The following is a 16,687-nucleotide window of genomic DNA, read 5'->3' as shown; positions in this document are numbered from 1 at the left end:
TGTCCTGACCCGAGCTTCAGGAAAACACACCAACACCATGTTTATATGTGCGCATTTTACTGCAATTGGCCGTGCTGCATAATGAGTAGTTTTACTTTTGGTACTTAAAGTATATAAACAAAAGTTTTTGGTGCTTGATAATTAACATAGTATAAGGAGATAAAGATAAAGTTTCCACTTCCTTTAATGTGCTGAATTTGTTTTGCAAGTTTCCTTTAATTAGCACATAATAACTGTGTTCCAGTGTAAGGACAGTCTATGCAAAACACATGTAAGATCATCATATTGATGACGGTGAACATGTCAGTTACAGATTATTTTGTGTTAAATGATTATTCTTAACAACAAAGATTAGATGTGATCATTTCGTCACAGTATCTAATAAAACTGAATATCGATAAGTGATCATTTAAAACAATCTCCTGTTAGTTTGACGAGGACGAAGACATTGAAATCATCACACTGTAACTCTTCAAGCTCTTAAGTTCAGGCAGAAAACACCACCACACTCTGAATGGTTTCTTTTCAAATTTATAGTGTCAGTGTCTGTTAAACGCTTCCATCTGATTGGTCAGTTCATCCACTCTCCTCCCTCCAGCCAGTCACCATCCAGATCTACTTCTGCGTGGGAACAAGCTCATCTATATCTCGGCCGCCCTCCAGCCTCTTCTCCATGGCGACGAGCAGTTTGACCCCGTCCACCACCAGCTGGGTCAGGCTGACCTCGCTCAGGCCAAAAGTCGCCACGTTGCTCACACAATACAGCGCCGGGGATTCTGGGAAACGAAGAGGCAAGTCTGAAATCAGAGCCGTTGTCTTCTCGTCATTTATCCGGCCGCGTGCTCAGTCCTTCACAAGCACATGCATTGGTACTAAAACAATCTGAAACACGTTGACATAAACAGTCTCAGGCACAGACGAGGGCTAACTTGCACTCGTAATGTTTTTGAATTTCACAATTTTAGCAGAGTTACCGCAGTGTTTGTGAAGTACAGAGCATACGACTGGATAAATGAGATTTTATACATACCATAAAACTTCAAATAAAAGCAGAGTCCCAGTTCAACGCCCAGTCCCTGTTACCAGCCCGATGTAGCTACACATTTAGACAAATAAGGGCCTGTCTCAATCAGAGGCCTGGTCTGGTTCACACACAGTTCATTTCTATAGAAGTTCTTTGGATGTATAAAATTGGACTGCTGACTACCCACTTCAGCTGCTTCCATCGCGCATACAAATATAAATGTTTAAATTTTTGTCAATATGGAGATGCTACACATCGTTAGCTCGGTTCATTTCATTTTACCGAAACCATGAGCACCAGAGAAGACCTGGAGTCATTCACATTTACCGGCATGACTAAAGAACAAGTGGTGACTCAAAAGAATCAAAATGCTTTTTCATAAAAATGAATCCAAGTTGTGAGGATTGTTTAACAGGATAAAATGGTTTGTGTCAGGTGCCGTAACTCTCACTGTCTGATGTGCTGTCTGTCGGACCAAGTCAAATGATTCATAATTGATATATAATTTAAAGCCTAATTTTTATACAAGTAATAGTCATACGGTTTAAATACACAGTCTCATTGCATTTCCTGATCTTTGCTGAGCAACAGTTTTGTGTGAAAATAATTAAAAGCCTGTCTCTGTTGAGTTCAGTGATTTCGGCAAATTTAGTCGACCAGTTGCAGTTTTACAGTAAATGCACATATATATTAGGGATGTCACCTGATGCAAGTTATTAAATATTGAGTATCTGCCGAGCTGAGTCCTGATCTGATACTTTTATTTTGCTAGATATGACAGCTGCACAGTGCACACTTCAAGCACTGTGAAATCAGTCCAGTGTATTTGTATGACTGAATAGCTGCAGTGTGCAAGAAAGAAAAAAAAACTGCTGAATTACAGCTCACAACTCGCACCAACCCAAACATCCTGGTGCAGACTATTTACTGGAGTTTATAGCCTGTCGCTCATCAGGCATCTGAAGAGAATCACAAGCACGGCCGTTCTCGGTTTTCAATGTCCGATAGTCCACCACCAACATTTTCATCACGTCTCATCAATGAAAATGAAACACAGACTGACTCCTAGATTTTAATATCCAGATCTATTTTTAGCTCGTCATCGTCTGGTTTTCGTCATGAAAAAAGATTGTTAAAGGGCCAGTGTGTAATATCTGGCATGGTTTATTGTCAATCTGAATCTGAATATTCTACCCATTAATATGTTTATATAAGTGTATAATCGCTATAAAATAAAATTAGTTTGGTTTTCGTAGCCTTATAATTATGCTTTTATATATATATATATAGCAAGGGCCTTGCTTTAGAGAGGTCGCCATCTTGCGCCGCCATGTATGTACGGCAGCCCGAGCGGACAATCCAGCCAGCCAGAGAACGCGTTTCGTGTGTATAAATAAACCAATGAAGACAGCGGAAGGAAGGAAGAAGGAGGAGGAAACAGCAGAGTGTGTTAGTAGTTCGTCGATAGAGAGTAGTGAAAGTTTTTTTAGTTATAAAGTTTGCGAATGGACCACACTTACCACGCAACAGGAGAGAATGAACCCGAACCGTCATCTGCGAGGAAAAGAAGACGCAAAGAGGGGCACAGAAAACGGGACAAGCGGTGGCAGAGAATAAACATCGGTGATGTTTTTCAGCGATGGAGGGGGTTCATGAAGGACGAAGGGCTTCAATCCGACGTTGAAGTGGCACGTTTCCTGCTGGACAGGTAAACTACTAAAATAAATGCTACTATTTGTCAGCACGTAGTATAATAGCGTTACGTGTCGCACTCGACAAGTAGGGAGTGAGGAGGAGAGTTCGTAACGTTACATCATCTCCAGGTAGAGCAATTACTGTAAAACACTTGTGAAATTTTTAGTCTTATGTCAATAACAGACAATAGGATAGCAGTAACGTTACTCCTGTGTACCCTGCTGATTGGATTCAGTACAGCTAAAACCACCGTTTATTACTGAACAGTACAGGTTACTGTTGGCCGTAACCACGCCAAAACAACCAACAAAGAATAACTTAGCTGTAACTCCAACTGTGCACTGCTGCTCTCTCCTCCAGCTCGCTCACACACACACCAGCAAGTGCACTCACACAGCCCTCGTCCCCGTCACACTCCCCCCCCCCACCTATACTCATTCAACCCCAAACATGCCATTAACTCACAGAACACTGACATTATAACAGAACGTTTACTGCAGGGTCGCTACAATATCGTAACATGGTTTAGATTCCTAAATAAACATTCACCTTGTCGCTAGATAGACCTACTCCTGAAAAACTTGTCTGCGCAAGGCTTTTTGTCCTACGAGGCCACCGTCATTTACCCGACGGGAGGGGTGAGCGAGTGAGCCCTGCAATCTAGAATTTGACCACTGATGTCACTGTTTTCAACCCATTTTACACACTGGCCCTTTAACAGTTTACATTATAGCAGCAGTCCACATCCAGTGAGTCAGACTTCTGTCAGCCTGGTAGCTGATGGGTTCCAAGATTGATGCAGAGTCACCTCTTGTTTTCCCTGCAGCCAGATTAATAAGCCTGATAGTATATTTTATAAAACTTATACTGTATTTCCGTCTGATGTGTATCTATATGTCAGGCGAGGTGTGAAACCCAGGATTGATATCTACACAGTAACTCACCAACCAGAGAACTGAACACAGCGTCAAACTCTCAGATCAGTTCCTGTGGTGAGACACGAGTCAGCTGTGCTCTCAGTACCTGTAGCATCCATGCAGACCCTCAGTCTCTTCAGGACGTCCTGCAGCCGTTTGTGTCTGGGGAGGTGCTGCAGTCTGAGGTGGACTCTGATCCTCAGACCCGTCCCCACGTCGGCTGGAGAGCTGCTCACCCACCCCAGCTGCTGCTTCCAGGTGAACGGGTGTCTGAGCTGTCTGTAGAACTCCTCCAGCTGGAAACACAGAGACAGGAGCCGACGGTGAACTTTTTCCACTGCAGGAACTTTGTTACTTTTCCCTCAGGAGGGCGGAAGGACATCCTGCACCACGAGCACTATGATGAGTATCAGATAGAACTGGAGGCAGTTTGTAGTATTTTCACTTTGCTGATTGGTCTTCTGACAAGTTCCGTCTACTTCCATCATCACCCAAACTGGACGTCACTGTTTGGAAGGTTAAAAATCTGTGACACTGATACATCAAATTTTTTAACAATCTTGATGCAGATCCCTTAAATACAAGCTGAATTATTTTACAGATTAAAACTAATCAATGGGGCGCTCTCTGGTGGATGAACTTGGTCCTGAGGTTTGGTGTTATCGGCCGACACAAACACTGATACAGATCCGTCTGCAGTAAGATAATATCAGCCAATATATCAGAGTGGTTCAATGATTGTTCTGCCTCTACAGGAAACTATCAGCACTGAGGTCCACCTCATGATGTGACCTCAAACTGTCAAATTTACTGTGGTAGTAACAAGTTCTATAAAAATATGTTTCTTGTAAAGGAACAGTGCGTCAGATTAAGGACGTCCAGTGGCGTCCAGCAGTGATGATTCCAGATTACAACCAGCTGAAACTTCTCCTGGTTAGAATTCCTTCAAAGTTCATTGTTCAGGAGCTGAATTATCCTCAGAGGTCTCTTCCTCTCAGAAACAAACAGACCAGCTGATTTAAACCGGTAAAACACTGAATAAAGCAGTTTCATGTTACAAGTCTTACAAGCTACAAGTTACAAGCTTGTTTGAGATGAGCCGCGAGCTGTGTGCTCGCCTTTTTTGTCCGATAACTCAGGGCGGGGCTCAGCCTCCATGAGGGTGGCATGAGGGCCCCACGTCCTCTAGTGGGACCTGTGCTCACAGCCCAGCACCGTGCAGCTCCATCATTCACCAGAGAACACCAGAACTGACAGGTCCACCATTGGTGCCTCGTTCTCTTCACAGATGAGAGCAGGTTCACACTGAGCACATGTGACAGGCGTGAAAGAGTCTGGAGACGCCGTGGTGAACGTTACGCTGCCTTCTCGGGCCCTGGGTTCCTCCTGGTGCAGGAGTGGAGTGTGTAGACAGTTCCTGGATGATTGATGCAGTGATGTCATTGACTGGCCCTCTCGTTCCCCTGACCTAAATCCAGCTGAGCACCTATGGGATGTTATGTATCGATGCGTCCACCACGGACTGTCCAGGAGCTCACTGATGCCCTGATCCAGGTCTGAGAGGAGATCCATCTTCCGACTCATCAGGAGCCCAGCTGTTGTCAGTAGGTCATACAGGCAGGCGGGGGCTGTACACACTACTGAGTCACATGATGAGTTGGATCAGCTGTGGTTTCCACTGACCGTTGTTACGTCATTTTGATCCCAACACATTAATCAATGTGCATCAGTAAAGATTCTACACTTGAATTATTTGTTCATCCAGATGTGATGTGTGATTTTGCTGTCGTTGTTAAACCAAACTAAACTTTGTAGAAGTTCTTTTCTTACAGTGCCATCTTGTTGAGAGGCTAGGCACCTATGGTGAGGTCCCTGCACTTAATGCATATGAGTAAGAGCACCAGGACACGAGTGTAGATTGCAGCATTTTGTCGTGAGTATTGCCGTGTTGCACCAGAGGTGAGTAGGTGGTTGCTCCTCTGGACTCTCCTCAGTGTCGTCTGCCTCTCCACAAGTGGCCTCTGCTCACTCTCCCTGGCTTTGTTCACTTTAGCCTCATGTTGGACTGAATACTTTACCTAGATTAGATTTTGTATCAAGACTTTTCTAAACAAACTGTAATAAAACCACTATTTCCATCCCCCCTCTTTGGTATCAGTGTTGATTTGACTATGAATGTTGTCTTCTCTCCCAGCAGCTCCAGGCCCCGTCTATTTGCTTATCTTGAAAAAGTATTTCCTGGGCTCTAGTTCCCCTCATGTGGCGTTGTCGGTCCTCTCCCCTCTTTTTCCACTAATTGCCGTCACCACGCTAAGTTTGGCTCATTATTTCCCCTTGAACCACAGGCTGTGTAAAATAATGGAAGTAGCAGGGTTTACTCCTGATGTGAAGTCTCAAGTTCGGCATTTCAGCCGACGCCATCTTGGTTTTTGGTTTTTCTTTTTAGCCATAAGTGACCGTATTTGGATGAGAGGGTGGAGCTGTGGAGTGGATTTGACACACAGGTTGTGGCGAAGCTTTGCAGACAGCCTGTCACTCAAGTGGCCCCGCCCTCAAATACACTTAACTTTAAGCCTTAATGAATATGAACAGGTGAGTTATATAAAGATTCAGGTCCCGTACAGTCGTCACGAATGTTGAGAAACCAAGACAGTTTTTGTACCAGGCTGTAAAAGTGTTCACGTCTACATGTTAACATGGAGGTCTGTGGGGGCTGACTCGCTCTGGGAGCCAGCCTCAAGTGGACATTAGAGGAACTGCAGGTTTTGGCACTTGAGTGTTGGCTTCATGTTTCAGCCCCGGACATTGCTGCTGCTGCTGCTTGGTTTAAATATTAAATATATCTGCAGGATGGGAGCAGATTTAACTTAAAACTCATTTGTAACAAGCTTTGTAACTTATAACCAACTTATAACAAGCTTTTATTGGAGGTAGAGAGTTAAGAGTTAGAGCTCATGGTGAAAAGTGTAGAGATCAACAGATTCATCAAACCTGCAAACATTTGTGGCTCAAACATATAAGTTAACATGTAATTCTAATTAAAAAAAGGAAAGAGACCCGTGACTGACCTTCTGCAGGTTGGTGCAGATGCATTTAAAGGCCTCTGTGATGTTGGCATCATCTCGTGTAGACACAAGTCTGAGGTGGTCCTCCATGTTGACCCAGACCACCAAGCTGCCATCTTCACTCACCCTGCAACAAGGAATCATGTTTGATACAATCAACAGATTCCAGAAATGTTTTGTCTCCTCTCCAGCTGACTGCTTTCGTTCAGACTTGTCTAGTATTAGAGTGACATCTGGCATCTTGCAGGATTTGAATCTCTGGTCTCTCAGGTTCCAGTGACTGCTAAAGCTACTGGGACAAAAAGACTCATGGGAAGAAACCAGACTGACCAGACCGCCCTGGCGTCAGGCCAGTCCCGGGCCACGCCGATACGGAGCTGGGAGGAGGACGGAGTGTTCAGGTTCAGCTCCCTCTGCTGCTCCTGGTTCAGCTCCTCCAGTAAGAGGAGTCGACCCGGCAGCTGCTCCTCCTCCAGCCGCTGCAGAGCTGAGAGCAAACACAACACACTGGTCAGCTGCTTTACTCAGCCCAGTCGCCACAAGAGAATGTTGGCATTGTACGTTTCTGCGAGCCGTGGATACGTTACATACGCACGTTTCACACGTATCATAACAACATTTCTAAAGTGATTGAGTACATGAGCTGACTTTGTCATCTGGAGGTGGAGGGGATGATGGACACATCGGCGAGACGTCCAGCTGCAGACGACTGCAGGCCACTATTCAAACCAACAAACACCGGTTGTTTTTGGTGACCCTTCGCAGTGTTTTCCTGTTTTGTGGCGCCGAGCCTGGATGTTTTTCACAACACATATTAGTGTTTCAAAGCAGCGTTCAAGCAACTGAACATGTGTGTTTCTCACTGACCCTTCCCTGCTTTTTCAAAGGTGTTTGTGCCACCAACCATGGGTGTTTTCACTCACGCATCACAGAGTTTCCCGGCGGCATTTAACCCCTGAAAGTGGCTCTTTCCCCAACCCATCGCTGCTTTTCCTGCGGCATTTGTGGCACTGAACTTGGGTGTTTTTCACTGACACATCGCAGCATTTTCCATCAGCATATGAGCCTGAGATCATGGGTGGTTTTCACCAACCTGTCCACGTTTCTTCAGTGGCATTTGTGCCACCAAACGCAGGTGTTTTCACTAACACATGGCAGTGTTTTCCAGCACTGAGTCTGCAAGCGTTTTTCACCAACCCATCCCTGCTTTTCCAGCAGAGTTTTTGTCACCTCATGTGGCTGTTTTAAACCAAACTTTGTGTTTTCCTAACGGTAAACAAGTGCTTTTTATGCCTAAAACCAGCCACACATTTACCACAGTATTATTCAGAAACCTAAAGTTCCACCTTTCTTCTACAAAAGACTTTACGAATGTAAAATATCTGTGGTTTGCAGAAACATACAGTGTTAACATTTTTGTGGCGATTAAGTTGAGTTTACTACAACCTGGTTACTTTGAGGCCATGCTACCATCAACCCCGCCTGGTCGGCTTCGTAATTGCACAGCGGCACCTGTCACATGCTGTCAGGGAACTCAGAATGCTCTTTGTGGGGATAAATTGTTCTGTTGCAAATTTCCTGCCTTTGTCTGCACCCATGGTGCTACATTCTCATGTATAATGATGAGAAATCAGAGCCTGAGCCGGCCTGAACCTGCTGGTTTGATTGTTTTCAGGTTATTGAGAATCAACTCTGCTCTGAAACACAGACATGCAGTACCTCTGCTGGCCAGTGTGAGGAGCTGTCTGCGCTCTCCTCGGCTGCAGTGTGTCGGGAAGCAGAAGTCTTCAACGCCTCGAACAACACTCACCTCACAGCATGCAGCGTATAACCTGTCCAAGTCATCACCCCCCTGCACACACACACACACACACACACACACACACACACACACACACACACGTGTCTGTTCAAACACTACAGTAACATTGGTGACATGTGAACCTAACATGTTGCAAACATTGAACCCCTCTGCTGTTTTCTTCGACTTCTGTGTGAGCTCAAACGTTGGTTAACAACAGGGTGTTGGCCAGAAAACGTTAGACTTCCTTGTGACAGGACTAAAAGCTAAATTAGTGTCTCCCAAAGTCCAACCCCTCGTCCTCTCTGTGGGAGGTGGAAACAGGCAAAGAACCGGGCTGATATATGGTGGGCAGGCTGATACGGCTGCCATGAAGGCCTGGTACGGAATAACCGGGACATGCGCTGGCTAACAGGGCTCTGGTGAAGCTGCGTGGGCCAATCAGCCGCTCATAATGATTACAGAAACAACCACAATGAATCCACAATGTCAGGGCTTGATGAAGAGGGTGGAGGGGAACTGTGGATGAGTCAAGAAAGTCTATTGTCTTTAAGTCTTAACGTACAGAGAAGATGAATAATTAAAGTGCAGGCTGACGTCTTGGCTTCACTTGAATCAGAGCGAGGAAGACGTGAACACATTTTACTATAAGGATGGTTATAGTCCGTGAAAGGGCCGCTCTGTGTCTACTGACATGTTCACGTGTTTTTATGTCACAGCCGTGCTGAAATATAAAGACGCCTATAATCTGGGTTTAACCTGTTATCTGTCGGCCTTGTTTCTTATGTTTGTCCCTGGCAGACTGAGCTTTGACTTCACAGAGATCAGTATGTTTGGAAAGCTAACTGAAGTTACACACAACCTGGTGAAATGCCGCTGTGTTCTGTGTTGACTCTGTGTGTTCTGTGTGAAACTGCAGCGAGAGGTTCCTCAGGTTTCTTATTAACGATGATTAGTCGGCAGTGATGTGGTCGGACCAGCTACCTTCACGTTGTCGTAGTTGAAGTCGCCCTCTGGCGTCTGGCTGGTGATCTTGTGTCCGTGATGTGCCTCGATGACTCGGTCGAAGAAATCACAGAACAGGACGTAGGACTGAGCGTCGCCCGCGACACAGCCCACAGTTACAGGAGTGGACCAGTCACCTTCAGACACAAACATCACATGGACACGTTTACACACTCACACTGACAGTACTCCCAAATCTAAGGAGAATAAACTGACTTTGTGTTTCTTGAACTGTTCCCCATTCACTTAAAGGTATACTCTGCAGGATTTTCCCATGTAAGGCGGTGTATGTTTATGCCTCCACACTGGCGACAGCTGCGGCCAGAGGCATTATGTTGTCAGGTTGTCCGTCCTCAAGAATGAATTGATTAGATTGTGGTGGTCAAAGGTCAAAGGTTACTGTGACTTAAAAAAACATGTTTTTGGCCATAACTCAAGAATTCATACACTAATTATGACAAAACACAAATGTCTGACAGGATCAAATAATGAAGGTCAAAAGGTCAAAGGTCAGCTTGACTGTGACATCATGTTTTAACGTCATATCTCAGGAACAGAAGGGGAGACATTTGGTCAGATACTGAATTGGTGACTCTAATCTTGAAACTGTGCTGATTGTATAGATCTTCTGTTTGTGAAGCATCCATGTTTTCACTGACATGGATGGAGACTGTCAGAGACACTGGACTGGTGGGCAGAGTCATACAACCATTCTATTCTGTGTTCGGGATGTTTATGAGCGTGTGCCCCCAGAGCGCTCAGGTGAAGTCAGGACTTTATAAAATGGTGGCGACCAGGTGCCAGACTGAAAGCAGCAGACATCCAAGAGACATAGTGCAGAAACAAAAAACATAAATGTAACGAGGCAAAACGTCAGACGAGAGTGAATCTGGGTTGGCTTCCATTTTCTCTTTCTTCTCTCTCTGGTGAGCGTGTTTACGAACACTAACTGAAAGTCCTGCACAGTATACCTGTAAATACAGTCTGTTTTCTTTCAGACCACCATCTAGTGGCCATTAAAGGAACTGCGATTAGACACATAACTGCTGATAGAAGATGTTTTCCTAACATTCATCATTGATTTTAATCTCACTGTAACTCTCTGATAGCCAGCACCACCCTGACATCACCTGGTTCCTCAAGGCCCGGGCGGATGACATCATCAAAGATGACTCCACTGGGGGTGCAGCGGTGGAACTGTCGGCGATACATGGCACGTGTGAGGATCTTTCCCATCCAGGTAGAGTTCCTGCAGAGGTCGGGAAACTCCTCATCTGGAGAACCTCTCTTCAGGTGGAACTGGGACATGGGGTCAGGGGGGACCANTGTGAGGATCTTTCCCATCCAGGTAGAGTTCCTGCAGAGGTCGGGAAACTCCTCATCTGGAGAACCTCTCTTCAGGTGGAACTGGGACATGGGGTCAGGGGGGACCAAATTCTGAACGCACAGGAAGTTGTCACAGAGGAGACAGGAGGAGCTTTTAGTCCACATGATGCCAGCAACTGGTGCTTCTCAAAGTCGTTGAAGGATCCTTGAACAGGTGAATTTCAAGAAGGCTACGTCATCGAATCCACTGAAGGACTGTCTTAATGTTAGCAGCCACTGAGTTCTACCCAGAACCGAGTCCTTCCTTCAGAGAATTTTCAAGGATGCATGTGTGTCTCCTCAGTGGGCATGAAGTACCCACAATGCTTTGTGCACTGTTCCAATGTGTGTTCACTGACTGTGAGGAAGGAGCCTAGTCTGTATAGGACGCCACTTGGAAGGACCCGTCCTACCAAGGAAGCTTCCTTGACTTTGAGAAGCACCAAATGTTTTCCTGATGTCTGTTCTGGCGTGTTTCTTTCCATTTACACTGAGTTGGATCAAGATCAACTCAGCTGCTCGGAGTCGAGCTTCACAAGTTCACTTAGCTCTGAAAAATCAGGAGATACTTTGAGCTGATCCAGAAAATTTACTACAACTAACAGCGAAGTCGTTTCTGTCTCTCAGAGAGAGTGTCAATATTAACTCTGTCGTATTAATAACACTCAGCTTGTTTTCAGTGTCAGCTACCTACAGCAACATTTCTAACTGGCACTGTTTCAGGGTTTTTATTTGTCACATACTCAACATTGTGCAGTGAGATGCTTTGTTGCCTCCAGAACTGTACTTGAAATATATAAAAAATATACTATTAAGATTTAGCCTCTTGTTACTGTAACCCCTATGGAAGCACAGCTTTGGGTTTACTGACTATTGTTTGTTTGTTTGGGTTCATACTAAATAGTTTTCATTTTAATGTCTCATTTTATTAAGAGAACTGTTTCAAGATGGCTGTAGTTGCTTAAAATGGCCGCTAGAGGGCGCTGCATGTGCGTGCTATGTAGTAAATCCCGGAGACGTGAGCATTGCATGCTGGGAGCAAGACACTCCGGCCTAGCCTTGATGCTAACGGGACCACGATGTAGCTACGAGTGAAGTCAGTGACATTTTATGGAAGAAACACTGCTTTATTTTCATGTTTATGAGTCTGTACATGTTGGAAGTTGCTGTGAGAGAGTTCCAGCCGGCTGCGACCGGAGGATTTGCTTTATTTTGTTTATACGAACAAGGACTCCGGTGAGTGTCATAGTTAGCATGCTACGTTGCTAACGGACATGCTAACGGACATGTAATGTTTAATTTCGGTTATGATTAAGCTGCATTGAACCTTTCTTACCATCAAAAACCAATCGGAGTCAACTGTAAATGTTACAGAGATGTTGTAATGAGTGAATATGCTCAGTTTATGTTTTAGAAATGCATTTATTTTCACGTGAGGAACGGTCATTTTTACTGCGTCATTCTGGGCGCCATGTTCAATGTTGGAAGGTTAAAATGTGCTATATATGAGCTAATATTCATGATTTGTTCACTTATGGGTTTTTTCTTCTGATTTTCATGATATAAATTAAAAGTTCGTGTTGAGATGATTAAAAATGCACAAGTTTGAATGTGAATGAGAAAAACATGATTGATTAGAGATAAGAGATCATTTGTGGAACATGATTGATTGATATTGTTTAAAAAAACCCCACAATGATGTCTGAGGTTTTAATGTCTCAAGATATATTTCATCATTTCCTTTGTGGTCAGTTTTAGAAGTTACACTTGAGTTAAAAAGAAAAAGAGATACTGTACAGTAATTGATTGATAATTAATTTTATTTCCTGTTTATGGCAGATTGTTTTTTTTTTTTTGAATTGCTGGATCTGCATTTTGGTGGGACAGCGTCGATTCCAACCAGGGTTCCTGTCTGAGGCGAGGCAGAGTAGAGAGGATCTGAAATTCTCCATCTTCATCATCTTCCTGAAGATTCACGCCTGGAGCAGATAAGATCTAAGCTGCGCGCATCAAGCACACAAACATACACATTCTACCCGGGTAGCACACATGCACTGAATAAACTTGGACGTACATGGATACAAACTGAACAGTTTGGACTGGACTTTGACGAACATTGACATTAGACAGCAATAAGCTGTGAAGGGACACTTTACTTTTGTTTTTTATTTTTATATTGGGAAATTGAATCTGAATTGTGATTCCACTTTTTGTTGATTGTGAGAATAAATATTGCTGTGTTGACCTTTACCACTAACTTATCCCTCGCTCCTTGAGTTGAACCTGAGAGTACAGTAGTCAATTTAGTGTTGTTCTTACTGGGTTACACAACCCTACATCCTCCCATGAAGACATTACATTTTGGGTTTGCTGCACCTTTTACTTCATTCTGCTTAATTCAGACCTGTTGTCCTCATTCGTTGACACTTTTTTGTGCCATCTGTTGGTAGCAAAAACTATTCAGTGTAAAAACAAGATGGCAGCCATCTCTGCTCAGTGAGTCTGCAGCTGATCCAACACAAAGTGGACAAGTCCAGAAAAATGATCACCTCCAAAATTGGCCGGTATCTCGTCTCCATAGGAGAGGCAACCAGAGCTGCAACAGAAGCAAAATGTTAAACAATCACAGATCAATATTGTTTCTGTTTTAAAGGTTCTTTTATCTAGAATCTAGAAATGTTTCCGTCTCTCTCACACTGACTGTCAAATAAAGACAAAAAGCTAAAAACTGTGAAACTGTGATGGATGTAAAGATAAAAGAAAACACTAAGGAAAATCGGGATGCTCATTTAACATGACAAGATTTACAAAAAAGCCTCTTTAAGCCGTACCCGCATGCATTTTTGCCCATTTCCAGGGGTCGTACTTCAACAAAGTCCTCCTACAGATTTAATCTGATCAGCTTCAAATTTTGTCTGGACCTTCGACATTAAACACTAGTAAAAGCTTGAATTGTTTGTGAACCGTGTGACCGTGGTGAGGCGTCGAATTTCATGTTTTGCCACGAAACAAGAAATAGTTTGTACCTCCCCTGTAGGCAGTCAAAGGGGCTCTCCACACCAGCGCGGGTATTTATAAAACCGTGACTCTTTGCTCACGGTTTGGCCTTTCATCCACACGTAACCGCAGTTTTGGCCCCCTGTAACCGGAGTTATTTGTAACAGGAGTCCAGGGTGAACTTTTTGGAAAAGTCCGGCGTCAGCAGTCATGTGTGGACAGGATAACCGCAGTTATTTTGTCTCATCTCCATTGTATGACGTCACAGTGTGCGACGTAAACAGAAAACAGCTGTTATTACCCGATCCAGTGTGTGCGAGAGACGATTTGAGGATGGACCTAAACAAAATACTGCTGCTAATTAGCAGCATACCAGCACTTTGTGGCTGTATCATACAATAGGGGTGTGCGATACGGACAAAAAATAATATCTCGATATTTTGGGGGATTTTGACGGTAACGGTAATTAGACGATATTCTTTTAAATATGTGTTTTTAACAGCTTGAGTTATAGCTCATTAAATGTTTCTCATGGATGATATTAATGGACACAATGTTTTAAAGCAAAAATGTTCTTCACATTTCCTGCTGCTTTTTTACCTGCTCGCTCTGTTTGACTCTGGTGACGGCCTTTTATAGCGTCAATTCCGGGTTCATTTGTAACTGTTCAGGTAGGTGTTTGTCCCGTAGACTCACCACAAGCCTGTCCCTCACCATCTCATCATGTAGAGCCCCGTAACCGCAGTGCTCCGCCAGGCAGGCAGTGCAGTGCCGTAATGAAACCGTCGGCCGTCTCGCCCGTTTCTTGATGCCGCTGATTAAACTTTGCTCTCTCAAAGATCACATTCCTGCAATTCTCTTTTGCTTGCATCTCCAATCCAGAAGCAGTGTGGAATCTGTCGAAGCGTTTAATCCATTTAGGCCAGTCTTCAACCTTGAAGGTGAACTTTTCCGGCGGGGAGACTTGAAACTGTGCCATGTTGCCGCTTCATTTAGCTAACTGTGGCTAGGCTAGGTAGCTCCGTAGATGGTCTTCCGGTACTGCGAACTTTCCCGACCTACAACTAGACAATTTTGCGTGTCGCTACATGCAAACTAAGTCACTAGTACTATCGCTCGCGTCTGACTTTACTTCTGACACCATGTTCAGTTATTTATTGGTATAACCCGTATAACTGCAAACCACTCATGAGCCACACAGGGTTCAGGTACTTGAGCAACCCGTTAATTGTTTCCCTGCAACACAATACAGCATGAGTTCCCACCTTACAGGTTGGGACCTACAGTATCACTACAGTTCACCCACGTCTTCCGAAGCTGCTGGAGCATCCGTAGGCGGTGTTGCCATGTTGTCTCGCCAATGTTTGTTTAGCAGCAGGCTAACCTGCGGGAAGGTGCCAGTGAGAGATCATGTGACCACCTAAGCGTACTGCAGCGTGCTGCTGCACGCAAGTTACGTAACTCTTGTTCGGTGAATGTGTGGGGCTTCAACGTGTGATTTTCAGTTGTTTTCAGTTGCATACTCGATAATGTAAATTTGCACATTGTTAAAACAACAATGACGATATTATTGTTAACGATATATATCACCCACCCCTGTCATGCAACTAACGCTACTCAACCACATCCAGCAACAGAGGCGCAAGAATGTGCTATTACAGAGACTGCTCCTGCTGCATAACGCCGGATTTCCACTGGATGCGTGTCCATTGTGAAACAGCAGCGCTGGTTATCCGCTGCGTGCTCCGCCGTCCGTTAATACCCATCGGCTGCATTTGCTGTGCGGTGCGGTGCAGCTCCACCGGAAGACATCTTGGTGCACTGCCATGATTAACATCTCCTCGTCCATGGTGTCAACAGGGTGAAATGACGTCTGAAAACCTCTGACCTGTTGACTTCAGGCCTGCCTCTGCCCGTTATGTAATTTTCAAGGTGTAGTGCAGGGAAATATGATCCGCCGTGAACACTGTGTATTTTATTTTGAAAATTAACCGGATGTTTTATTGTGTTTTTGTGCACGACTTCCTGCCCCGCATGATCTGCTCTGTGCTGAATTGCTGCATTGTGCTCCGGCGTCCGGCAAAAATAGAAGTCCTGTGTATCTGTTCCGGAGGGCTCCGGAGTGCCGGAACGCAGCACAGCCGCAGCCGGTGGAAACACACACATTGACTAGAATGGAATCCTATCGGCTCCGCTGCCGTGCCGGAGCGGAGACGCAACCAACACGCATCTGGTGGAAATTGGCCGTAATAGTACGCTCGTTGTTGTTTTTCCGGTAATGACGTTATACTGCCTTCTGATTGGCTACAATGGCCTTGCAGTTAGGAGTTATATCGCCACCTACTGATTTGGCATGTGTATTACATTGCGTGATAGTGGAATTTGCAGTGTCATGTGGACGGAGGTATTTTTATTACATCGCTCGTATGGACGCAGATTTTTTAAAAACTGGAGGTCAAAAAAGTTTGGTTTTAAAAATACCCGTGCTCGTGTGGACTAGGCCAAAGCCGACCTAAACTTCACAAGTTTGATGACAGTCCCACCCTGAACACAACTACGTGCCAATAATCAATCATCATTATAGCACCACCTACTGGCAACAGGAAATATATGCTTATACTTTGATGTATTCCTCTTAGCAGATTGACCAGATCCACCTAAAATGATTTGCTTTTAAAAGCCCCAAGACCTTGATGATGCTCTCTGGAGAAAATTGTGAGCTTTTGTTGAACGGTGTTGCCATGGCGTGGCGCCCATTTTGCAAGTTTTGCAATGAAACAGGAAGTTGTTGTAACTTAAGCATATATTGTCCGGTCTG

At 44.5% G+C, this 16,687-nt stretch overlaps 1 protein-coding gene and 1 long non-coding RNA gene across 2 annotated transcripts; one reads left to right on the top strand and one right to left on the bottom strand.

Moving 5' to 3' along the window:
• Positions 1-248: 248 nt before the first annotated feature.
• zgc:172076 lies at positions 249-10,998 on the bottom strand. Its single transcript, XM_050044867.1, has 7 exons — positions 10,638-10,998; positions 9,487-9,644; positions 8,421-8,553; positions 7,032-7,188; positions 6,705-6,828; positions 3,743-3,932; positions 249-776 (listed from the first exon to the last, which is right to left on the bottom strand). Exons 1-7 carry the CDS (start codon positions 10,996-10,998, stop codon positions 616-618), a joined length of 1,284 nt encoding a protein of 427 aa, XP_049900824.1. The 3' UTR covers positions 249-615.
• A 678-nt stretch (positions 10,999-11,676) lies between these two features.
• Positions 11,677-13,122, top strand: LOC126389887 (uncharacterized). Its single transcript, XR_007569905.1, has 2 exons — positions 11,677-12,108; positions 12,712-13,122. It is a non-coding gene; the product is annotated as an uncharacterized LOC126389887 (long non-coding RNA).
• Positions 13,123-16,687: the final 3,565 nt, after the last annotated feature.

The sequence above is a fragment of the Epinephelus moara genome, chromosome 5, assembly GCF_006386435.1.
Source record: "Epinephelus moara isolate mb chromosome 5, YSFRI_EMoa_1.0, whole genome shotgun sequence".
In the NCBI taxonomy this organism is placed as follows: domain Eukaryota; kingdom Metazoa; phylum Chordata; class Actinopteri; order Perciformes; family Serranidae; genus Epinephelus; species Epinephelus moara.
This window is presented reverse-complemented; position numbering and strand designations above follow the sequence as displayed.